Here is a 27,026-nt window from a genome sequence, read left to right as displayed (position 1 = left end):
TTGAGGGCGCACTATCGGAAACATGTGTATGGTTATATGTACGCACGATTACAATACTACAGTGTAGCAGCCGAATGTGCCAGGTAATTTCTGCCTAAACTTTATTTATACAAATCTTTGCTTATAATTCTATATTTAAATTGTTCTGTTAATTTTCATAGGAGCTAGGGTTATACTGCCTGAAGTATAACATCTCAAGTTTGATCTATAACTCTACTAGACTCTAGTGGACTAGACCTACTGGAGTGTACAGAATTGTGGGTGTTTGAATTTCTCGTGAGGCGGGAGTCGGAATATTCCAGGCGGCTGCCTCTGCCGTGGAGCTAACTCCAGGAAGCTCCGACGCCGATGCCGAAGTCGTCGGAGCTTCAGCGGGTGCATCGGAAAACATTCAAACAGCGGGTTGGGTGACATTATCTCAAAATATGCAAAGGGAGTAATTACAATTTTGACTTACTAAAAAACTAGGTTGCTCGACTCCTCTTGGGCATCTGGCTGGCCACTTGAAATAAACTAAAAGTTAGTTTACGGTTAGACTTAGAGTCTAACAGTTACACGAAGCAATATTCCTTACATTTAGCGCTTGCGCAGTTACGTTTAATCGGTCTCCGCCTCATTTGAATTACCCGCCCGCGCCCCGCCCACGAATCAACGTTCTTGTTCCTTCTGATTGGATGTAAAAGACCCGCCATTCGCTTAACGTTACAAATTTGAGTGCGACGAGAGAGCATACTATTTTCCGTTTTTTTCAATACCAAAATTGTGATATTTCAGTCAAACCCTCTATTTTTAATGATTTTTTCACTTAAGTATTTCACTTAAGTATTTCACTTAAGTATAAGTCTTACTTAACTAAGAAAAATTATCAAAAAAGTCATATTTAAGGTACAAACTTGATTCTTTTCCTGAAATGTCCGTTCACGTTTCGTTTGCATGTGTATGGAACGCCATGTGTGCGTCACCTATGTGTAAAGTGCGTCACCTGTTTAAAGCCTGAAATTTCAGTGTTTTTGGTATCCATTTTTGTATGATTGACAGCTAGGGCGTCAGAGCCGAAGTTTGCTTCCTTTGTTCGGTAATAATTCCGAACCATACAGCTGAGTGTCGTATGAAATCGTTCGCCGTGTTTACGTCTGATTGTGACTGCGTCTATGTTGTACTTTGAACTGGTTGTGGTCAGCGTTCGTAGTATTTCCATGGTTACGCGTTTGCGCGGCCTGGCTTGGGGGAAACTGCCTGGCCTGGGGGAAATTGCCTGGCCTGGGGGAAACGGCAATATGATTTCGGCGTTTTGTAAAAACACACCAGGAACTAACTAAGCTCCGAAGGGTGCTCAACCGAGATTTGGTGGTCTCCATTCCTACATTAATTTCTTTGTCAAATAATAAGCACTTTGTCAAATAATTAAAGCACTCTGTCAAATAATTAAAGCACTCTGTCAAATAAATAAATGCAAATACAAGTCCGAAATGGAAAGTTGTAATATGACAATAAAATAACATATCAGTAATAGTTTCATAAATGAGAGGCAGGTTAGTATACTTGCTAACAAAACTGACAAATTTGATAAAAATGGTTAAATCTTGAGAGGATTTTGATCGTTTGACAGTATTATATAATTGAGTTTCCCAAATTATTTTCAGTAACAATGTTGCATTTTTTTTTGGGGGGGGGGGGGGGGGTAAAAAAAAATTAGTGGGGTTGGGGGCAGCTTTTTTTTTTTGGTAATTATTTTTTTAATATTTCTTTTTTGTATGTGTAGTATCATATTATTATCAATGTTATGCTTTCAGTCATCGCTTATTATATTCATAAATGTATATATATATCTCTCTCTCTTTCCGTCTCACTCTTTCGTCCCCCCTTCTCTCTCTCTCTCTTTTTCTCTCTTCCTCTCTTCCTCTCTTTCTCTCTCTTTATCATCACTCCAACTCTCCCTCCTCTACACCTCTCTCTTTCTCTGTCTTTTATTTAACAAAAATTTGAATTTGATCAATGACTTTTTAAATGCCTATCGGGGGTCTATGTTTGATTTTTGATTTATGTCATATTTTGTGTTATTTCAATTTAAATTGCAATTGTATGTTTGTGAAATGGATCGCAATTCAGCCATTGGCTGCGATGATCTTTCTAATAAGAACCATTTCTATTCTATTCTACTCTATGTATTCAAATATGTTATTCAGAGATGTCGGAGGGTATCATTAAATGTATAACTTATGTAAGTGCATACATCTTTGATGCGGTCATTCTTTTCCTGTTCAGTCCAATTTCATATTAGATCAGAGTGAGATGTGATGGAAAGGGGGTATGACATTGAGATAAATAATTAGAGAGAAAGAGAGAAGGAGAGAGAAAGAGAGAGAGCGGGGGGGGGGGGGGGGCCTTGTGTTGGATGTCAATTTTCAAAGCTCAAAAAAAAAACTATGCTCATTTTAAGAGGAAATTAAAGGAAAACCTAATACTTGACAGTCGGAGAAGTGAATGACATGTGATTGAAATTTGTATTCTTCTGCCGGTTCATACTTTTTCATTTTGTATATATTTATGTTTTCGTACGTTATAGAAATTCTACTAATTCATCATTATTTTCTTCTTCTTCCTCCTCCTCTTTTTCTTCTTCTCCTTCTTCCTTTTCTTCTTGTACTTATTATCATTTCTATCATCAGTTTAATGTTATTATTATTATCTTTAAAAGGTAATTCTTTTATTTTTCTTATCTGTCTGTAAATATGACTATTTTTACTTATTAATTTTATATATGTCTGTAAGGGACCCCACTGGAAATAAGCTCTCGTGGGTTATCCTGTTCAAGCTGACTTGTTGATTTGTTATTATTGTATAATGTTGTATGTTCGAAGCTTGTCGAATAAAACTCAATCAATCAATACATACATATACCTCCACACTCAGGCGCGGATCCAGAATTTCTTAGGGGGGGGGGGATTTGAAATTATGCAAGCCAAATATTGGTATGTAATGGTGACCCAGCAGTGGCGAAATGAGCAAAAACGTGTTATTGTTGATGTTGTTGTTGGTGTTTTTTTTGTTTTTTGTTTTTTGAGGGGGGGGGGGTAGAAACGATCAACGTAACGTAAATTAGCGTGGGGTCTAGGGTCGAAGCCCCGGCGGGGGTCAAGGGGAGGAGCACACAGAAGCTCAGGGAATATAGGCTTTTAATTACGGTCAGATGAGCACATTTTGACTCCTCATTATTTTGTGACAAAGGCAGGTCACTATTCTTTTTTCCTTATTTAGGAATTTGCCATTTCCCAACACTCATAAAAAAATCTAGGAAAATCATGTCATTTTAGTAATATTTGTAAATCACCGGTATCGAATTAGAAATAAACCACGTTTGAATTATATTTTGGGGGCATCTGTCACCCCCTTCCCCAAGCCCAACCCCCCCCCCCCATCAGTGCGACAGTGCCCCCCCCAATCTACACCTTAACTATCTTCTTTCTCTTTTTTTCTTTCCCTTTATCTCCTCTTTTTCCTTTCCCTCCTCTTTTTCCTTTCCCTTTCCTTCCTTCTCTCTTATTTTGTGATGGGGGGGGGGGGAGGGGGAGGTAACAGCTGGGAGGCAAGGCCCTTTTGCCGCCCGATCTCCTTTCCCCTTTTTCTTTTCTTCTTCCTCTTCTTTCTTTCCCTTTCTCTCCTCTTTCCCTTCTTTCTCTCTCTCTCTCTCTCTTTTTGCGGGGGAGGGGGGGGGGGGGCGGCAAAGTCCGTTCGCCCTGGATCCGCGCCTGTCCGCACTCATTGAGTCATCTCTTTTGCTTTGTACAACTAATACATTTCCTAATTATGAGCAGCACAGCTCATTACGACAATCGTGTCTAATGTTTATGAACTTGTTTTCCATTTTAATTGGTAAATTGATATTTAAATGTATTAATACATGTATGTATTTACATACATGTAGGAGCATCAGCTATCATGGCTTCAAGAAATCATGACACCCAGGTTGCGGGACATGGACCCTGCTCCTGTGCAACCCACAAAATATGATAAAAATAACATATAATTATAGAATGTTGTACTGTAAAACATCATCATAAGAGAAAAGAGGTGGAGAGGAGGAGGGAGGGACAGAAAGTGTGAGAGAGAAACAGAGGGGATGAAGGAGAGACGAAGGGAGAAAGAGGAAGAGGAAGAGGCAGAGAGAGCAAAGAGAGAGAGAGAGAGAGAGAGAGATACAGACAGAGAGACAGGGGGTGGGAGTGAAATAGAAATAGAGAGGAAAGACCAGAACTGAAGAAGAAAAGGAAAATCTGAAAGTAGCAAGTTCAGATAGAGAAAAGGGATGAGAGAGTGAGAGGAAGGATAAAAGTACATGCAACATCAAAATATGAATGAATGGAAGAACCTGCTGTGCCAATCATCATGACAATTAATATTGCACATAATTAATCTCCTCCATTAGATTATGATTTTCATTTCGCCAATGCTAATTATAACACCAATGACTAGACTGCGTTCCTTGAGCTGGCGAAGCACGCGCAGTTGAACTTTCCATGAACTCAAATCATGCCGCAATGCGCATAACTTGGCTCGCTTTCCCACGGTCATTAAACTTGCCGGTATTATCCGAAACCCGAAAACCTAACCGAGGAATCGTTCGGAAAACCGAGGAGTCGATCGTAAGCCCGAACGGAAGAGCAAAGTAGCCGCCCAAGTCAAACTAAGGTCAAGCTGATTTACGCATCAATTTTCTGATTGGATCAGCGCCCGGGGGCGTTACTTGGGATTTTTTTTGCTAGATTGATCACCCAATGGGTGCTCGTAAACTCATTGTACATGGATAAACGATATATTTGCTTCGTGAGTTAGGCCTATGGCCTTTTTAATGGGCACCATTTTAATTTACGGGTAAACAAACCATTGACCTCTAGATCTAGAGGTCAGTGGTTTATGCGTAAATTAAGATAGCGCCCATGCAAATATGATGTGAGCGCACAGCGCAGGCAGTGTCATCAATGTTTTCAGATGCGCATGTTGTTGCGTCACTGCCTGCGAGCTGCGCTGTGTGCGCTCACATCATATTTGCATGGCCGCCGTCTTAATTTACGCGTGAACTGACTCTAGAGGGCAGTGGTTTGTTTTAGGCCTGAGTCAAAACGGGTCCCCGCCCGGGCCCCGACCGTCGAGCTGAAACCCGGTTTTTGGTATTCGGGTTTCGGGTTTTTCAAAATTAAATTTCACACTGATATTTTGAAATATAGAACTAAAAATATGGAATTCACAAACTTATATTTCAATATAATCAAATAAATATGCTTTAGAAATAAATGGATATTGTTTCAGTTGACGGTAGGTGTTTTTATCGCTCTAAAATTGAGGCTGCAAGAAAGAAATCACGCTTCGTGGTACCGATCGAGTGCGTTCAGAAACGGAAGTGGAAATAAATCTATGACCCACTGAAGACAGAGCAAGAAAATGCCACACACAAGACTAAAATATTGATCAGACTATTGCAATTAAATCGTAATACTAAAGGCATTAATTTAATTGTCAAAATATATCCACAACGTAATGGTTTATCCTTGATAGTTTGATGAAGGAAAATAAATTAAAGCTCTTGAAATAACATCGAAGTGCCTTTCGTTCGTTCTGAAAAATGCGTGTATAACGGCAAGCAGAAGTTACGAGTCAAGCTTGATATGCACGTTTAAATCCCTACACCGTCATCCGACCTGATCGGAACAATAAGCATTAAACCAATTAAAAAACATCACGTAAGACTTTAAGGGACTCCAATTCAACAAAATTACCGTAAAATAATTATTTGCTTTGACAAATAATACTATAGATATTCATAATATCTTACAGAAATAATGATATTTCATGAGCTACGTACTCGATATCGAGTTCAGCTAGCCATCATTTTGAAATGAGACGTAGTTGTCATGCATGCAGCGCAGAATGCGGCAGCTCGCAGCTAGAGAGGGGGAAAAAAAAAATCACGTAATAGTCACGTGAATATCACGTGATCTCAGGCCCGCGCTTTTTCCTCTCTCTTCTGCATACTGCCCTCTACAGTCTACTGCATGACAAATACGTCTCATTTCAAAATGATGGCTAGCTGAACTCGATATCGAGTACGTAGCTCATGAATGAAATATCATTATTTCTGTAAGATATTATGAATATCTATAGTATTATTTGTCAAAGCAAATAATTATTTTACGATAATTTTGTTGAATTGGAGTCCCTTAAAGTCATCCGTGATGTTTTTTAATTGGTTTAATGCTTATTGTTCCGATCAGGTCGGATGACGGTGTAGGAATGTAAACGTGCATATCAAGCTCGACTCGTAACTTCTGCTTGCCGTTATACACGCATTTTTAGAACGAACGAAAGGCACTTCGATGATATTTCAACAGCTTTAATTTATTTTCCTTCATCAAACTATCAAGGGTAAACCATTACGTTGTGGATATATTTTGACAATTAAATTAATGCCTTTAGTATTACGATTTAATTACAATAGTCTGATCAACATTTTAGTCTTGTGTGTGGCATTTTCTTGCTCTGTCTTCAGTGGGTCATAGATCTATTTCCACTTCCGTTTCTGAACGCACCCGATCGGTACCACGAAGCGTGATTCCTTTCTTGCAGCCTCAATTTTAGAGCGATAAAAACACCTACCGTCAACTGAAACGATATCCATTTATTTTTTAAAGCATCTTAATTTAATTCCATTGATTATTTTATTGTTTTGAAAGCAGTAACTGTCTTTTCCGTCGCATTATTAGAACAGCAACTTAGTCTAACTCCCGCCGCTGCATGCACACGATTTTTAGTGTCAGTGCAGTGGTGAAAATTTCGGGTACCCGGTCCCCGCCCGAAATTTTCAAGTCAAACCCGGGTTCGGCAAAACCCGTGATGACTCAGGCCTAGTTTGTTTACCGTCTATTAAAATGGTGCCCATTTCAGAGCATCCCACTGTTGTAACTGTAAACTGGTGTATTATAATTTAAAGAAGTCTTCGATGGAGAAAAAGGAGGTGATTCTTCGTCCTACCCCGACGATTCTTCCATGTTGTATCGTCGACTCAACATGGCGAAGAGAAAGTACGCATGTGCGGTATTGCGTACTTTCTCTGGTTGAGTCGACGATACAACATGGAAGATGTGTCACAATCGTCACTTTCTGGGTATATATTGACTACAATGACTGTTGGCTTTCTCTCTCTGTTTTGTCCCTCAAGTCCATGGCTCCATTAATTTGAGTTTTAATAACTTAAGTTTTAAGTAATAGTTTACCTCAAATCACCAGTCGCATGATGTGTAATTAAATCCCCTTCAAGTTGATGTCAATTTCAATTTCATTGAGTTATGTAAAATTATAATTTTTGAGCTGAAGTGTTGTGTTGAGGCCTTGTGCCTAGTTTTTATTCTCCAAATTCTGGCAAGTATCTATTATTAAAGATAGGCTTGAGTTCTGGTAAAATGATAGAAAATAAATTCTCATAGAATCCTACAAAACTTATGCTGAATGTTCAAGATTACATATACATGTATGTAAATGACATGTGCAAATCAATTTTGGTAGAAACTGTATAGGGGCTGAGTAATAAATAAACCATTCTTATATAGCGCATATAGAAAAAATTAAAGTCCCTATGCCCTGAGAAAAAAGAAAATAAGGGATAATAGCAGACATGAGGTAGAGAAGAGAAAGAATACAGGTAACTACCTTGCCATAACATTGTATTATTCTTACAAACAAACAAAAATATGTCTTTAAGAGACTTGAAATTTTCTACTGTATCAACCTGCTTAAGATGACTAGGTAATTTATTCCATAACTCTGCAGCAGCCAGTTGAAAGGATCTCGCGCCATAGTAATTTGTTGATATTGAGGGAGGAACTAACAAGGATTTTGACTGAGAGTGAAGGTTTCTTGCCAGGCAATATTTTGTTATCAATTGTTGTAAGTAATCAGGGCCTGTAATCCTTCCATATGTACAAGACACTTGTGTCAAAATCTTAAAATCAATTCGTTGGAAGCCAATGGTTTTTTTCTAAAAACTGGGCTAATGTGATCATGAAGTCAAGTGCGAGTAACCAACCTTGCTGCAGAGTTTCTGGATTCTTTGCAACTTCTGAATTTCATTATCAGGAAGACCATATAAGATACCATTACAGAAGTCAAGTTGAGAAACTACATGTACATGAGCATGAACAAGTCTTTACCGGTATGTGGACCTCTTTGAAAGAAAGGGACGAATTGGCCCAATCTTATGCAAAATAAATAATGCTGATTTGCAGATATGATCATTCACATGAGCTGACGTTGTGAAATGTTCATCAAGTCTCACTCCAAGGTTTCGAGCTGAGTCAGCAGAGTGTGTTACAGACAGTGTTACCAAATGAAATGGTATCGATCTGTTTACATTGTCTAAATTTACTTTTAAAGTGAAGGACCTCAGTTTCATCCTCATTGAGTTTAAAGAGAAGGTTGGGTTCTGGGAAGAGGTGAACAATAATTTGTGAGCATTATTATTGTTATTATGCAAGTGTGGAAGATTTTTATAAAAAAAAAAAATCTTGAAAAGCATGACTCTTCAAATGCCTTCATATTCTAAATATGGCATGGAACAGCATAAGAATCGGGACAGATTTTTATGCCACATGTTTGTGTAGTCCCACATCTTTCAGTGTATTAAAGGCACATTGTCCTACTTGTAGCTACTTGCTCCCTCTATATAGAAAACTTCCCCAATCGGTGCCTGTTGGTCCCCCATGATCCTCTTTTTTCTTATGTTAAATGAGAGCTGAGTTAATGAGATAGCCACCTGTCACAGTGACCTCGCTGGCTCGCTGGGCGGTCTAATCCCTTCTTGCTGAAGTAGTAAAGCCTACCTTTAAAAGTGTTTTTTATTTTACCAAGACTGAGCCAAGTTTCTGATCATTTTGATGATTCCAGAACCTTGCTGTACACACCAATACTTACATGCTAGATGATCAACCTTTTCTGATTGATTCCACAACGTTTCTTTCACAATGCAATCACATGACCAGAACTCACCTGGCTTTATCTTTAAGACCATTATGAGTCAACCAATTCTTGATATCTACCATACAATCCTGGAGTTGCACAGCTGCTTCATTCTGACGACCTTTCTTGAATAGGACATACACTTGGGTATCTCGGCATACATCATACCATTTAACTAGTGTTTGCTGATGATGTCATGTAATGAGCATAGAAAGATAAGGAAATCGAGGTAAGCAGGCCCTACACCATGTGCTTTAATACAGGTTAACACACTACATGTACATGTACGTGGAAATGAGAGTTGTGGTTTTATTGATGATAACTTCCAGCAAGTTTTTGTGAGTTTGTTTTTATTTTACTGGTTCAAACAATCAATCTAATGAATTTTAGCCATTTTTAATTGCAATTTACACTTTGTTTGTGCTTCCAGCATACACTACATGTGTGTGTTACAAACTGTTCATACACATGGACATAGGTAGAAGTAATGAACAAACATTGCCTGAATGCCTATTTGCTAAATCACTACCGTGTATGTTTAACAAGATCCTGAAAAAATAGAAAAATCTTTTGTAAACTCAGATTTCTACATGTTTATATCATGAAGAATTTTGACTGATAAGGTAGAGATGGATTTTGAATAGGGCCCTAATTTTGATGTGAGAAATATGCAGCCATTGAAATTAACAGGCCTAATAAAAACCTGATTTAAATCGATTTCCCAATTTTTAATTTTTTTTTTCCTGATTTTTTCCCGATTTTTTTTTTTCTTCCCGATTTATAAAAGAAAAGAAGAAAAAAAGAAGAAAAGTCCAGATTTTTTTTTTTTTTTTTTTTTTTCAGCAATTTTTTTTTCTTCTTCCATATTTTATTATGATTTTCCCGATTTCCCTCTTATTTTCTCTATTCTTCCCTATTTTGCCCTATTTTTTCCCACTTTTGCCCTATTTTTTCCCAATTTTTTCCCAATTTTGTCCCAATTTTCTTACTCGAATGGTGGGAATGTTGTTAGATGCCGTTTTTTCCCAGCGAATCCTCTTTTCTTTTTTTTACTCGAGGGGGGCGTGGTTGAGGGGAAAACAAAAAACCTATTTTTGTTTTAGTGCTCACTATCACCCCTGAATTAATAGTAATCTCTGATATCATAATGTCATTAATCTGAAGTATACATGTACATGTAGTTTAATGGTATTATAGTCCATTCAATTGCCCATGGCTCTCTTTTCACCATGCTGGTATTACAAACAAGTTTTGGTTTTGGTAACTTAGCATTATCTCACCGATGTTTATCTGTAGTCCCTGGCAACCATTGGTTTTGAACCATGTATTTGCTGTCATGAGACAGATATTTGCTTGGAATACCCCCGCTTTCACACATGGGAAATATTTTTTAAAGCTGATTAGTTTAAAGAGATTTAAACTAATCAGCTTTACATACAACATCAATTCACACACCGAAAATGTTGGTGCGATCGTTTCGAGATTCACTGCTCTTAAATGCGCAGTAGGGCCATTGCACATTGTGTGTTTACTATCAGGCCGATTGGCGTGCGCTACAGTGTGTAATTGGCGCCCAGTCTTAGCTCCGCCCAGTTATACCCTTTCCCACACAAAATGTCTTGCCTCTTAGATACGGACTTCGTATCTGCAGCCTGCTCTGACCGGCGTTTATATTGCGTGTTTGTATCATGAAACTATAAACTAAACAGCTTAAGATACAATGAATTTTACCACTGTGTGAAAAGGCTGTTCATTTGATAGTCAACTGCCCACTGCTGGTTTGTTCTTCCTTTGAAGAACTGATTCCAAAGCATATATGTACATCATGAGGTTGTCCGTAAGACATGGTTTTGTTCATACGACACATGTCAGTTTTTAATCAAATAAATTGCAATTTGATCACAAAGCTTGGTCCATAATTGATACCCTGTGTTTTGATGAATTACACCATATTCAATTAAAACCTTGAAAAAGTATCGATGTAACATCATCAAATTAGCACTGATTTCAGAGATGTCTGTGTAACTTGCATCATGATGCATGTCACTTCCGTGTGACATGCTGTCTAGTGTTGTAACATCACGGATATCTCCAATTCCGTTTAACCGCCAGTCAAAACCGGACGGTTTTCGGTTTAACTTAACAAAAACGGGAAAACGGGAAAACGAAACCGTCCAATTGAAAACGAATAGTGCCATGGGCGGTCGGATACCGGACGGTTAAACGTTTGACTACAGCACTAATGCTGTAATTCGTCGCTGTTTTTACGAAGTGACGGTAGTGGAAAAAAAATGCATTCACTTTGCGTTACGATTTTCCTCACTACCGTCACTTCGTGAAAACAAGGACGAATTGGTGATGTTTTCCTTTTTTACTGAGTTTATTGAAAATACATGTACAGCATTATCATGTTCATTTTAAGTAATTTTGCAGAAGTTGTATATATGTTTCAATTCAAATTTTTGGCAAACTACACAAAGTTCTGAGGATAAAGATTTTTTTTAAATAATGTTTTTTCTGTGTCTGTACGACATGCCACTATTAAGTGTCATATCTAAAATTAAAATCAGTGGTCACTTTGACTGACCACTTATACATGTACCATGCCAAGACTGTACTACATAACTACTTAGAAATCCAGTAATATGTATTGTCAGTATGCCAAAATATGTTTCAATGTGCCTATGATTGATGTGCAGTTGTTTGACTTGTTTGTTTGACAGAGTACCCTGCACCACCAGTACCTTCAAGAATGGACCTAGTCTCTTCCATCAAGCGATCCAGTCTGGTCCACATCTGGTTCTGCTGCGTCTTTGTGCTCAGCGCTCTCATCGTGACGACATGCCAGTGCTTTACGCTGCTACTATGGCCAATCAGCAAGAGGTTATACCGAGAGGCAAATGGTCTCATCATCACCATGATGTGGCATGGTAAGCCGGCTGCTCTTTTTTCATTTTCCATTTGTGATTTGGTGGAATATTCTTGCATCACTTCATCTTTTTCTTTTCATGTAATCTCCTTGGAGCTTCTCTCTCTCTCTCTCTCTGCTCCTGTGTATTTCTTTTGCTGGAAAGGCGCATCCTTTGTGAAAAATTGTGCCCTTCAGGCTTTGAAGGAGGTCTCTGTGAACAGAAAGGGTTAGAATACACTGCAGAAATGAGAAGGCAGTTGATTTAAACATATTAATGGCTTACACAAATTAATCAATCATGACCACTATGAGAGACACCACACCACAATATCCTTGTTTAGTTGCTAAAAAGGCTTTTGACAAGTACCAGCATAGACATAGACATAGACATCCAGTAAATAAGATTGATTGATCGATCTGTATTGAAAAACAAGTCAGAAAAAATCTTGGAACCTTGAACCTGCTGGTTCCAAGATTTTTTCTGAATTGTTTTTCAATACAGATCGATCAATCAATATTATTTACTGGGTGTAAGCCACAAAACAAATATGTTTAAATAATTAAATAATTTCTCCTAGGAAGCATTACATTTATAAAAGATATGCTCTATAATATTATCATTTATTTTCTTCATATTCTTTGGTCGTAAGACTAATAGCTGCTAAGATTTTCTTTCAGATTTCTTTTCTTCTACCGTCTACCTGTACACAATTCAATTTGTTGTGATTGGGCTCGCTTTAGACCATCTCTCAAATTTGCCCTTGAACCTTTGATCTGCTAAATATGTTTTTGCTGGAAACCTTTGCTAATACATGTAAATGGAGTATTTTGCTACATTGCGGTTCGTTTTGAAACAGAGCTCCTGTGGCTGATAGACTACTGGTCCGGGTCAGAGGTCCATGTTTATATCAAGGATGAGGAGCTGGAGCTGATCGGAAAGGAACATGTAGTCCTGATCCTGAATCACAGACAAGATGTAGACTGGCTAGTTACCTGGCAGGTAGCAGAGAGGTGTAATGTGCTAAGGGTGAGTTCTAGTGGGTTTTTTTCCTTTTTTTCTTCAGTTCTGAGTTTTGAGTTTTTGATCGATCGGGTGGGGGGTACATGCACAACATTACTTATTATAGGCTCGGTATATTAAGCTTGGCTTGTTAAAACTCTTTTGAGTAATGTGCCACGGGATTCCATATCCTCAAACTGCTGGCGAACAGAGCAACAAGACCAAGCTCTGTAATTATTAGGATCTCTGTCCAGTAGTGCCGTGTTTGTGCCATCGAACTGGATCTACCAAATGAATTGATTCATAATATATGTAATATTTTTTCCCGTAACATGAGAGTAATTTTAATAGTTTCATACTTTTAATTAAATGTAATGTTAATTGTTATTATATAATTGTTTTAAATGGGGGCACGCTACAAGAATCCTATCTCGCGCTCAGGGGCAAAGTGTCTGACGCGGCCGGTTGTAGCAACTACTTTGAAGATCAAGATACATTAATCTTGATCTACTGTAAGGAGACATGAACGAACGAGTGGTTTATTCAGCTGTAGATCATTAGCTTTGTGGGACCACTTCTACATCACTAAAGAAACACCAAAATCAATGTAAACGGGGCAGGATTCAACTTAATTATCCTTGATGGATGACTTTATTTATACACTGTAGGCATTATTTTAGAAAAGATTCACAGTTGAGTCACCTTAACAAAACTATTTGCAAATCCCCTGAAAGGTCGTGTGCAGTTTTGATAACCCCCCCTCCCCCCAATTTGTTTTTGTTCTCCATCTTGTATTCTTCAAGAGGATTATTAGCAAGATATTTGCAGAAAGAAGCTGCTGCAAGTCTGTGTGCCCCTTGTGATATAATAATTAAACAATTAGAAGTGAATCTGAAAAAGGATGGCTGGTGTTTAATTAATGACCTTATGTCTTGCTTGTTTTGTCGGCTACGTATTAGATAGGATGGAAACCAAATCCCAGTGCAAGTAATGCATATCACGTGCAGAAAGGTATAAATTACTAGCTGATCGGGGGGGGGGGGGGGGGGGGGGGGCAAATCAGCCGCGGCCCTTCTTGTTTGGGCGAACTAAACAAAATGGGAAAAAGAGAGAATGATGGATTGAAAAATGAGAAGAGAAAGAGAGAATAATGTAAAAGGGAAGAAGATAGAGGGTGGAGGAAAAGGCAAAGAGAGAGAGAGAGAGAGAGACAAAGAAAAAAGAAGAACATGAAACTTAAATTTACGCTTACAGATGACATTTCCGAGGAGTTGGCTCGACATGTGCTAAAGAAGTCTGCGGACGAAAGTACAACAATACGAAAACAACAGTTCCATAAAATTTTCTTTAAAGGAGAAAGAGAGGTTATTTCTAAAATTAATTGAAAGGGGCTATGTGAATTTCAAGGAGGAAATTACAATTTATATTGCTTGTGACAACTATTTCCTAATTTTAAAAAAAATTCAAGAACTTCATTGGGCTCCGCCCCCAAGAATCCTGGCAAAGGCTCTCCCCCTGTACCCCATCCAAAAAGACCGAAGTGGTTCCCAAGACAACTTTTTGTTGTATCAAATTGGAGAGAGTGTGAGTTTTATGTAGTTAAAGCTTTTAACAACCACTCCCGTGGACCTTTTATTATTTACAAAATTTCTTGCTGTCTGCTGCTTGAGATCACTGGAGTGAAGAAAGGTAATATTAATAATATTAGGCATTTCTATAGCACTGTCTATCTAGAAATGCTATTCCGAGGCGCATGTATTATTACCCCGGCTTCAGCCTAGCTGCCAATACAATGTATAGCAAGAATCCCTATTCAGAGAAGGATAAATCCTTTTTATGCAGATGGATTCTTCTACCATTCTTGACCAGAATTGTGTTTCAAACTCAATGATGTGGGCATCATCCCATTGAATGTTGTGTCCAGTATTATAAAGGGCGTTTGTGCTACTTGCTGCTTTATCTGAGGGCTTTTTGTGCTCGTTAAAAAGAGCACACAATAGGGGCAGTGCAATTTAAATATCACGGGATGGAGTAGAGTTTATTTCTAAAATGAAATGAAAGGGCTATTTGACTTACAAGAACGATAAAACCTCTAATGCATCCCATGAAAGTTGAAATTTAAAATGCACATCCCCATTGCGAGCTCCTTTCAAAGTGCACTAAAAACCCTCAGATTGAACATTCCATCTTATATAATTGTCTTAAAGAGAGAAAGAGAGGTTATTTCTAAAATTACAACAGCCCTTTCATTTCATTTTTAGAAACAACCTCTCTTTCTTTCTTAAAGACAATTTCTCTCTTGAAAGTTGAATAAACTCGAGAGCAGCCTGGGCCCCTGGCAGGGGCTCTGCCAGCCCATCAAGCTCTGCCATTTTGTACGGATCCATTAGAAAACGTATATATAAACGTCATAGCAATTCATCCAAATACAAAATCCACGTAAGAGGATTTTGAAAGTTGTAAGAAACTTTCTTCTAATTCCAATACTATCCAATTCCAGCACTGGCTGCTCTGTTTTTTTAAAAATTGTAACAAGTCTCCTTGGGTCAGATATAAACCATAAACAAGCCTCATTTATCTTCAGTTTTTCAAACTGAGAAATGCACCTGTTTAAATTATTTATTTAAAAGAAGGAAGAAAAGATAAAGCTATTTTTAGTAAATATTCTTAGATTAAAGGCCCACTGCACTACTTGTAGCTACTTGCGCCCTCTATATAACAAACAATGCCTAATCGGTGACCATTGGTCCCCCATGATCCTCTTTTTCTTATGTTAACTGAGAGCTGAGTTGATGAGATAACCACCTGTCCAGTGACCTTGCAGGGCAGTATAATCCCTCCTGTAAACTACGGCAGATAAGCTTTAAATACTAAAGTTTGATGGTTTAAAAATGGACATATAGCATAAATTTGGGACCAGATTTTAGTTTGATTTGATGATTTCATGTGATACATGTACATACCTAATATTAAAGAAAATCCTAACATATGAAACCACAATAGATTGCTTATTATTTCTTTTGTTCCTGTTGCCATTACTCGACCCTACCTCTAGGGCAATTCTGTCAAATGTATCTCATTCACCATTGTACATAATTTAAAAATGTGAAGTTTCATGATGTGACCATTGAGTGATGGAAGTTATAACAATAAGAACCAATAGTCAATAGGCATATTAGGAAATTTTCATTTTTGTAGTATAAAAAAGGTGAATACACTAAGTCAGGCCTGATAAAAACCTGATTCAAATCGGTTTCCTGATTTTTTATATTTTTTCCTGATTTTTTTTGTTTTGTTCTTCCCGATTTCCCCCTTTTTTTCTTTTTTCTTCCCTATTATTTCCCATTTTTTTTTTACTCAATAGGGGGAAATGTTGGGGGGGAATTTCCTCAAATCCTTTTTTTTTTTTTTTTTTTTTACTCAAGGGGAGCGTGGTTGAGGGGAACCCCCCCCTTTTTTTTAGTGCTCACTATCACTCCTGTACACTGTACATGTATGTCATATAAGATCACCCTTTAAATCTTTCCAGCACATGACTTTCTTGGTTCAGATTCCACTTGTCCAGCTACATGTACATCAAGGTAGGGGGAGATGACTTTACCTCTCTACATCTAATTTCCATTTCTTTTTGTTATTGTAGGGGGCCAAGAGTCTAATGAAGAATGAACTGAAGTATGTGCCTTTCTTTGGCTGGTCTTTCTACCTCACCGAGCAGCTTTTTGTCAACAGAGATTACACAAGGGACAAATCATCTCTTGTGAAACATTTTGAGAACATCACCACATTCCACTATCCTTGTGTGGTAAGTATGTCTGTCAGAATCCTGCACAACCAGACACTTATAATGCAACATGAAACTTTAATGAACTCTTAAAGCCCCACTGCACTAGTTTGGCCAGGAGGGATTAGACCTCCCTGCACGGTCACTGACAGGTGGTTATCTCATCAAATCAGCTTTCAACTAACATAAGAAAAAGGGGATTATGGGGGACAAATGGTCACTGATTAAGCATTGTTCGCTATATAGAGGGCGCAAGTACATGTATCTATAAGTAGTGCAGACATTTTTGTGTTGAGAAACTTCTGTTAACTGCCAAGTTTCATTGTTGTGTCAGTTGGGATATTTTGCGCCATAAAACTTTTGCGAATCGGAATCCCTGGTGAAATTCACGAAAATTTCATGCACGTGAAAGTTCCTGGGTTTACAGTAATGTCTGTTACCAGCCAGAAGGGCATTAGTTCAGCTACTATTACATCATTATCATTTATTAAAGTCAGCACTTCCCTCACTATTTATATATTCATTCATACCAGTAAAAAACAAACTCCCAAATTGAAAAAAAATCATTTCAATTTCAATATGGAGCATACATTTGCAGGTACTTGTGCATGTTGTTCAAATATCTAACTCAGTGTAATAAACGCATTTCTGTTCTTTAAATCTCTGTTTACATATATTCTATTGTTAGTATGAGATTCCCTTTTTGTATTTTATAAAACAAAAGAAGGAAAATTTCAGTCAGAGAGAGAGCTCTTACTACCTAAACATTTAAATTTTCAGAAATATTTCACACAACTGAAATTGCTTTCCCTCTCTATTATTCAGTCCCTATCTCTAGATTTACTTTCAGCCATATCCCCCCAAATTTTGAATAGGACCTTTAAATCTAATTATTTACAAAATCCATATGTTTACCAATGGTTGTGAACCTTGATAAATGTCTTACATCTTGCTCAGTGAGTTAAACCTACACTGTATGATACTACTTTCCAAACTAAGTAAATGTATGTGAAAGTCATTCTCACAAATACATGTATTATCTGAATAAGGTGATATTGTGAAGGGGTTAAAGGTCATCTTGCTCAGTGAGTTTAACAATTGATACTACATTCCAAACTAAGTATGTGAAAGTCATTTTCACAAATACATGTATTATCTAAATGAGGTGATATTGTGAAGAGGTTAACGGTCACCTTAATAAACTCCTTCCATCTTGCTCAGTGAGTTAACCTTTGATACTACATTCCAAACTTAGTATGTGAAAGTCATTCTCACAAATACTTTACATCTGAATGAGGTGATATGGGCCACATGACTTGAAAGTTGTGCAAATAGATTAAGGAAATAGGATAACACTTTATTATTTAGCATTGACCTGATATTAGATGAAAAAATGCAATTGTAATGAAATAGGAAGCTTTACAAGGTTCTGGACAGACGTTTTATTTATGACCCTATGGCTACTGCCTTTTAAGGTTGAATTGAGAAATCAATTACGTGGGCATGTCCACATGACACTAAATGGAAAGAAAGAAATAAAAGGGTTGTAAATTATGTCTCTGTAAAAGAACAGAAAAAAGATTAAAATAATTTGTTGGCTTAAATGTTAGAAACTCAATACATATTTATATATTTTTTTGCGATTTGAAACATGAGATATATGCCAAAATGTTACATATTATGTTTGTGAGCACTAATAATGATAATAATAGTATACATTTATAAAGCACAGAATCCATGCAATTATATATTGTACTGTGCTGCAAGAGCTCCTGATGTGCTTATATCTACAACCTAAAGTTAAATGAAAAGATGTGCTATTAGTTTTGATCTAAAAATACTTAATGATGGTGATTTTTAAATTCTAACAGTAAGTTATTCCATAGACCGGGGGTGGTAGGTCAACGGTTATTCCAAGTTGTTGGCCAGCGCATGCAAATGCTGATGTATGAAATTAATGCAATGATTATATTGTCTATTTGGAGTGAGAAGGGTGTAATAAATGTATAAATTATATATAAACGTATTACTTGTCTGGCTCCAATATCAATACACAATATCATGGATTAAAGTAAGGCAACCATGTAATTAGGAAATACTCCATGTCTTTGTCTGTAGTACTTGCAACAACTGTTGTTCATCTTTTGTACAAACATACAGAAATTGCACTTTGATCTTCCTTAATCTCTTATTTTCTTCACATTCCACTTCTGATGCAGAAAAACAAATTGTGGTTGAAATTCCCTTTTTTATCTGTAAATAAGTAATCAAATGCTTTGAAGTCTGACCCTTTTTTTGTCTAGATTATGTTAGGTCAATATTATTAGAACTTAAAAGTTTATGCTTACCGATAAAGGCAATTTTAGTGAGTGAAGAGAGTAAATTAAAGTGTTACTGCAAAAATTCACTGCCTGAACTCTGCCCGGGTGCTTACACTTTCAGACGAGGCATTTTATCTCTTATCGTCTCTCTCTACCCAACTGCAGTAAATAGATAACTCTTGAGTGAACACCAGGGGAGTGTTTCACAAAGACTAAACTCGACTTACTGTAACTACACGTATGGCAGGCTGTTCATGTCACTGGTTGCTCTTACCGTTGGTCTCTCAATTAAGATCTTTAGATAATATTTTTTTCTTCAATAATGAACTATAAAAAACTTTGTAAATTCTGTAGATTTGTGACCACGATTGGTACGTCCCTTGAGAAACCAATGCCAGCAAATGATGAGAGAAAATAGTGGCATGACGGCTTGCCATAATTAAGTTAAAGTCGATCTTAGTCTTTGTGTAACACTCCCCTGTATTGATTAATCTTAACCTGAAATGGTTAAATAATCTTTAAACATTTGGCATATCTACACTATGATTACAAATTAATGTGGCATACAGAGATTCTTTTGTGGAATATAAAGAGTTAACCTTTAAATCTGCTTGTGATATTGTTTTTATATATTTTCTTTACAAAAAGAGTGAAATCTCTTCTTTTTATTTTTCAAAGAGTCAAACAGGAGTAACGAGAACCAAGCTTTACCCTTCTCTAAGTTGATCTTCTTTCATGAAGTCCAATGTCATGGTACAAGTCCTTCAGAGAAAGGAGCATTCAGTTACATTCAAACCTCCTTTTAAAAGTGACCACCTGTCTATAAAGACCACATTTTCTGTTTCCCTTGAATAGTGTTTCTCATTGGAATGAATACTATGTTAAGAACTTGTACATAGACCACCTGCCTATGAAGACCACTTTTCCTGTGTCCCTTGAACAGGATTTATATACAGGCTGTACTGTATTTGGATGCAAATCCGTCCTCCAACCTTGATGTCACTTTCCTATCAAGGCCTTGTATCAGGTGTTTCTGACATGTCTCTGTCTTCTTTGCTTAGACACTCATATTCTGCGAAGGAACTCGGTACACAGAGGAGAAGTACAAGAAGAGCCAGGCGTTTGCTAAAGAGAAGGGACTCCCAGGCTTAAAACATCACCTCATGCCGCGTACAAAAGGCTTCAATCTCTGTATGCAGACTTACAAAGGAAAAGGTGAGAAAAAGTAGTTGCTTGGTTGTTTAAGGGATAGTTGAGTTCTGTTTCTAGACTGTAATTGCCTTCAAAGTGCATGGTTATTGCTCTTATTCTTATCTATGACATTTATAGTGCCCTTAGAGGACCTAAAATTGCTATGAAGGTAATTTTAGACCCCAAAATGTGTGAAATTTAGCCAATACGATCATACCAATTCAGCTCCACTTTAAAAAAAATACATTGACCGTTAATTAATTAAGTAATTAATAATAACAATACATGGGCTGGCTGGTTGGGCTTAATATGACCAACACGAAAAAAGCCAACAAAAAGCCAACATCTGCTTTGGCCGGTATACAACGTAAAAGGCACTGTATCCTTTTTTCAACGGCTTTTTCAAATTATCAAATAATTGTGGAGGGTCGCAAATATTGGAAACCGTAATATTTATGGATATTTCAGCCATCTCTGAACCAATTTTGATCAAACAAAGATGATTTTGTCATTTAAATGTTCTTTCAAATTTGACACTCAGTTTTTCCTTATCTCACAAAAATTATTTTATGTAGCGCCCTCTGTAACAGAACTCAATTATCCCTTTAACACAGGATGCTAAGCTAGTTGACAAAGCTATGAATGATCAAGTCTCAGATTGTTTGTCTGAATTGTTATCTTTTAAAGACCGTCAACACTACTGGGCCAGAAGGGATTAGACCACACAGTGAGGTCACTGACAGGTGGCTATCTCATTAACTCAGCTCTCAACTAACATAAGAAAAAGAGGATCATGGGGACCAACAGGCACTGATTGGGGAAGTTTTCTATATAGACGGAGCAAGTAGCTACAAGTAGGACAGTGGGGCTTTAAATTGCATCCATATTAACATAACTTACAAATTACACAGGAAAAGCTGCTTCTAAAACTAACTCACACAATAATAAAAGTAGCTCTTGGATATTGTGCTTTCAAGACACCCTTCTTTTCTGTACTTCTTCCAGTTCCATATATTATAGATGCTACAATAGCTTATAAAGATGGTGCTGTGTCTACACTTTATGACCTGCTCTGTGGAAAGAAGTTCGAATACCACATATATATGAGGTAAGTCCATTCTATCTTAACCCTTTATAGCCGGGGGGGGGGGGGGGCCTCTTCATTTTCCACGATAATTTTTTAACGCAAAAGAATCTTGCGCTGAAATTTTATGACTTTTTTCTTTTGTGTCTGGCGCATCTTTTTGAAACAAATTTTTCGAAAATCGGACCTACCATTACAAAGTCACGTGACCATTTGTCTTTGCATTGTTTTTTTAAAGATAAAACATTGGTTATTTGGTCTTGTTTAGAGCTTAGGCACCTGTTTTGGGGGTCAAAATAGTTGAATTATAGTTAGAAATAAATAAAATAGCAAAAACAATAAAATACTTACATGTAAGTTTAAATAAACAAAGAAATACATAAGAAATTATCAAAAAAATAGTTAATATGAGCAATAACCTGGCTTTTTCAATTTGTTGTTGTTGTATTATTATTATTCCAAATGGTTTAAAGAATATGTGTAGTGAAAACGAATGTTTAAATATGAAGAATATGATTCATGGATAAAGTCGATTCGACAACTAATGGTCGTTATTCTTCCACTTAAAGACATTTTCAAGCCCTTTCGTTCTGAGGGAAGTTCTAAATTAACAGTATCTTTCAAATGCCGTTGGAATTTAACCTTTTGATTTTTTGGCCTGCAAATGGGACATAGTACCTTTAAAATGTTATCTCCTAATGAAAAAAATACATAGCGATTTCAAATATTTTTTTCAAAATGGATGTTTATTTAAAAATATATATTTAATTAATTTCTGCTACGGCATCCTTAAGTGACTTTCACACTCTGCCGTGTAGGCCTACCGTGTGCCACCGTGCGCGAAAATGTCTGGGGACGGTGGAGAACGGCGAGGGCACACGGTGGTTCGTTATCAAAGCGGGCAACGCGTTAATAGGGCGTTGGCGCTTATTTACACCCGGTGGGACCCGGCGAAAGTTTTGGGCATGTTCAAAACTTTGGCCGGCTGGCACCGGCTGCAAGTAAGCGGCAAGAGGACGGGGTTGAACGGTATGAATACGTTATGAAAACGGTCACACTGTATGAACACGTTCACAACACGCTCATAACCCGTTACAGAACGGTGATGAAAAATGGAGAGCGGACTGACCCTTGCCGTTCAAATCGGGGTATTTATGGCAGTTGTGTCATAACATCAGCAGTCCGGGGACTCGCTCACAGGACGCTCCGAGCGGTGAGGGGACGCTAAGTGACTGGTAGGTGGCTGCTACAAACCCGGTGCACACGTTCGAGACCCGGTATGGGCCCGGTATGGAAACGGCCAAAATTTTCAACAAAAGTCAATCTGGGCGGTGAAGACGGTAGAAGCACGTTCAACATCCGGTATGCGCCCGATGAGAACGGTCAGAAGATGGCAACGAAACGGTGAAAAGATTAATTTTATGAAATTTTTTTTGCGGCCGGGGACAAGTTCGCTCAAAACTCAACGTTCTGGAATGTTGTTTTTTTAATAGCCCGGCAGGTGGACGGTAGGCCTACACGGCAGAGTGTGAGAGCTCCATATGAGATGCCTTGCAGCACCTGGGATGAAAAAGGCTGATACATGTGAGAGATTCGTCCTTCAATATAAATGCTATTGACACACACGCACACCTTTTTCTCCTCTTGATTTCTCTTCTTGATTTCTGATTAATTCTATTTGTCTTCCTCCAGAGCATTACCCCTTGATGAGGTACCGACCGATACAGAAGAAGCAACTGCAGAGTATTGTCATGAACTCTATAGGAAAAAGGTAAGAACAATTGAGGCAAAAAGAACAGGATAAAAATGGACGTGACATTATAGTTCATAAAGAGGGAAAGACAAATTTCATCTTCTTTTGTGTTGAGGAACTTGCTTCTTCAAATTTTGAGTTGATCAACATGGCATTGCATACATTGTTTCCTTTTGTTTGGGGGGGGAGGGGGTTGGGTGAGGGTGGGAACATCTGGTATATCTATGTTGTTTTGACAGTTTATATCTTTGATAATATAGATCTCATATATTGCACCATAAGTCTGGCAGCTGCTTTTAGTTAAACTAGCCATTTTCTATCAATACAAGCTTTTATGAATATTTTCCAATTTGAATAATTTGTTACCAGCTTGTCAGTCTCAATCCAGCCATGCATTTTTTTGTTTAAAATCTCCAAAGGACGAGACATTCCAGTACTTCCTAGACCACAACACCTTTGAGGGATACGATGCGGAGAGGGGGCATAGCTTCTTACCCCCTACACCCACTCCTAAGTATGTGATGTCCTTCTGGTTCTTGGTGTTGGGGGTTCCCCTCATATACTATGCCTTCGTCACGCTCCTATCAGGCTCAACTCTTCTCATCCTTCTGGTGGTCGGCGCCCTCTATGCAGGTTAGTGTTTAGGTTGTAGGGAGGCACGTCTGAGGCATGTCCCATTTGTTAATTGAATTGTGTAATGCAATAGTGAACCTTAAAGGGATCCAGTAACTTTGTCTCAGATTCTGAAACAAAATCCTGGATTTAGCTCATGCTGCAATGATAATAAACCTTTAGGTCAGTCAGGAACCCCATGACTTTTATGTGCTACATAACCATCCTTTTCCAATCATTTCCACACAGTTTCTTTCACAATGCAATAGGGGGGTGTTTCACAAAGATCCTAAGTTGAACTTATCTCTAAGTTGGACTTAAAAATTATGGAAAGCCATTAGCATCTTTGAAAATATTTTGTAAAAGTTATTTTGGAAGGCATTAATTGTTTATTCAAATCATCCATATTGTCTATCATCAAGGAGATTTCATGTTCTGGATGTGGAATTCTTAAAAAGTCTAAAATACGTGAATTTCTGCTTTTGAATATATTTCATTTTAAGACTCCAATGGCTGTCCATAATTTTTAAGTTCTACTTAGGATCTTTGTGAAACACCCCCAGGGCCCCTTCTTACAAACAGATTAACAGCAGCTATGTACATAAGAGATAGGGGACTGCAAACTTGCAACCGACTCGGATCAATCGTAACTCTTATAAGACGGGGCCCATAACTTGATATAAACCTGATATCCTCCAATCTGCTGGACTGACAATCTCACAGGAGATAATTGAATGGTGGTGGTGGTTATTTTACCTGACTGCTAAGAAAGCATGCTTCTAAATAAGCAACTTGACGGCCGACGGCTTTAGGTCCTCTCTGAGGCACCTGGTAATGAGGATTAAAGCCTTACCAAAGGGCACTAGCGCATCGCCTTGGTTTTGAACCTGGGTCACCGGATTACGAGACCACTGCTCTACCGACTGAGCTATCGCGCCTCCCATGATGGGTAGATAGAGATGGAGTGGACAGTGTGGTTGGGAGAGTAGAAAGCCATTGAGTACTACAATGAGTTTCCTGGTGGGCAGCTCACAATCCTGTGGCGGGTCTTGCAAAACTGTGGAAACATTTGACCAAGATAAAAGAGTATTTGGCCTCGCCCAAGTGCAGGCTGAAGCTAAGAAAGCTTAGAGAAAGGCCTTTATAAAGGAAATTAAACAACCATCCCCACTGCATGGGATTAGAATGATATATTACAATGATGATGATGATGATTCTCCATCTCTCTCTCTATCTCTCTCTCTTTCCCTCTCTTCCCCATCCTCTCTTCCAACCCTCCTTGCCCCCCTCTCTCTCTCTCTCATCCTACACCTCTGCCTCTCTCTCTTTCCCTCTCTTTCCCATCCTCTCTTCCAACCCCCCTCTCTCTCTTTCTCTCTCTTATCCTACCCCTCTGCCTCTCTTTCCCTCTCTTCCCCATCCTCTCATCCACCCCTCTCTCTCTCTCTCTCTCTCTCTGTCTCTCTCGCCCCTCTCTGTCTGTCTCTCTCTCTCTCTACTCTGTGATCTTTATCTACTGCAGTGTTCACCTACACCAAGTCCATTATGAATGTCACGGTATCATCCAGAGGTTCTACTTATGGCAGCATCAAGAGCAATGGGAGTCAGGGGGTTAAGAATGGCTCAGTGGATACCAACAGTTCAGAGGTAACGGCAGGGGAGAAGAAGGAGGATTAACCCTTCATCTCCCACAAGAACAGAAATAAAATACACAGGACCAAGGAGCAAAATAGAGCTATAATGGAAAACTTGAGAAGAGCTCTGGTAGAAAATAATGACATACATTACAATCATTGGGAGACAAATCCACAAAGAACTCTCATGAACAAAGAAGAATTTTTTAATCGGCCGAGTGACGAGAGCCAGAGGAAACCGATGGATTATAGAACACATGCAACGGCAACAATTGCTCTGTGCTCAATGTCCCACACCAATCAGATTCCTAACTTCTTTAAAATTTAAATTGGCTAAATCAGTAAAGCCAATGTCCCAACACATAAAATGACTAGCATGCCATTTTTGGAAAAATGAATGACTTGGAAGGGCCTTTTTTTCTGTAGACGACGTATGATAATACTAATAACAAAGGTTGGATTGCCATTTAGAAACATAGAGTTGCCTATTTCTATGTGTGTTACGCCATAATTCGCTGACATGGGTTTGGTTGAATTACCATAGTATGTGTGTAGATGTCCCCCAGGCATGGGACACTGAAACTACTCTAGATTGCCTTCAAGTTTGGTGTTAGGGAATTTTATAATGATGAGCTTTTACCTATGGTTTACTGTTTGGGTGCACTAACTGATACTAATTGAACCCAGTAGCTCAGGCTATGGTTCTATTGATTGTTTACTATAATCAAACTGTATTCAACAGGTTTATAAATATTATTCATTATTAAATATATTATCAAGGTCTTTCCATATTTTTCTGTTGTAATTAAGTGTGAAAATTAATAATAATGTATAGTACTTTTTTTTAAAACTTAATGATCGAGTTTTGATCTTTGTACTAATCTTAAAAAATATGTTTGAAAATAATATTTATCCACTTGTAACAAAATGTTTTTAACCAATATTATGTCACCAAGTTTACACAATTTTATCAAGATTTATAGAGAGGGAGGCAAGTTTTGAATTCTTTTTTTTATTTGTTCATTTTGTGCAACATAATCCTATGCATACCCACTTATTGCTGTGTGTTGAGAAGCAGATGCAGAAGTGTGAAGCGTACGGCGCTCACATCATTATTAACAAAACCAACAACAACAAAGAACATGCCACGGCTTATTGCATCATATTTATACAAGCCTATGATTGGATACAAAGAGTATGTACAATATAAATGCATTCCAATATTGTTCAGAATTGTGTATTGAATTAACATTTTTAGTATGATGTTAAGAAATACATGGTGAGATGTGACAGTGTAATACATGAAAGCCACCTTGCAATTTGGGCATCTTGAAGAAAAAGTAAACAGTAAGTAAAATGTGTATTTTATGAAATCAAATTTGTCTTTTAATGTGTCTGTTATGCAATAAGTAATGAATATTGAGTGTCATAGAATATAGAAGGAAAAAATACTGATGATGACCTAGAATGTTTAGCCATGTTTTGTAAGGTCTGCAAATGTATTTGAATGTACTTGAAAGAAGTTTGATGTTCGGTGGGTGTTTTAAATACATTTGTAGGGTGTGGCCATTTTAACAGAAGAAACAAGTGAGGAAATGAAAACTTTCCGCAAGCTTTAAACAAAGAACAAAAAGTGATTCATTTATACCAGGGCCCTGTTGCATAAAACTTACCATTGATGGTAACTTTGCCATCAATGGCAACTACCATGGTAACAGGGCTCAACAGCCAAT

The 27,026-nt window shown here is 37.8% G+C and overlaps 1 protein-coding gene across 1 annotated transcript; it reads left to right on the top strand.

The window, feature by feature from the left end:
• LOC578225 (1-acyl-sn-glycerol-3-phosphate acyltransferase gamma) lies at positions 1–26,751 on the top strand. Its single transcript, XM_030994782.1, has 9 exons — positions 1–83; positions 11,730–11,936; positions 12,775–12,944; positions 16,558–16,719; positions 20,081–20,234; positions 21,216–21,318; positions 22,987–23,065; positions 23,467–23,680; positions 25,182–26,751. The coding sequence occupies exons 2-9, from the start codon at positions 11,759–11,761 to the stop codon at positions 25,334–25,336; spliced, it is 1,215 nt and encodes a 404-aa protein (XP_030850642.1). The 5' UTR covers positions 1–83; positions 11,730–11,758; the 3' UTR covers positions 25,337–26,751.
• Positions 26,752–27,026: the final 275 nt, after the last annotated feature.

The sequence above is a fragment of the Strongylocentrotus purpuratus genome, unplaced genomic scaffold, assembly GCF_000002235.5.
Source record: "Strongylocentrotus purpuratus isolate Spur 01 unplaced genomic scaffold, Spur_5.0 spur5_scaffold_21, whole genome shotgun sequence".
Classification (NCBI taxonomy): domain Eukaryota; kingdom Metazoa; phylum Echinodermata; class Echinoidea; order Camarodonta; family Strongylocentrotidae; genus Strongylocentrotus; species Strongylocentrotus purpuratus.
The sequence above is the reverse complement of the archived record's forward strand: the minus strand, read 5'-3'. Positions and strand labels throughout refer to the sequence as shown.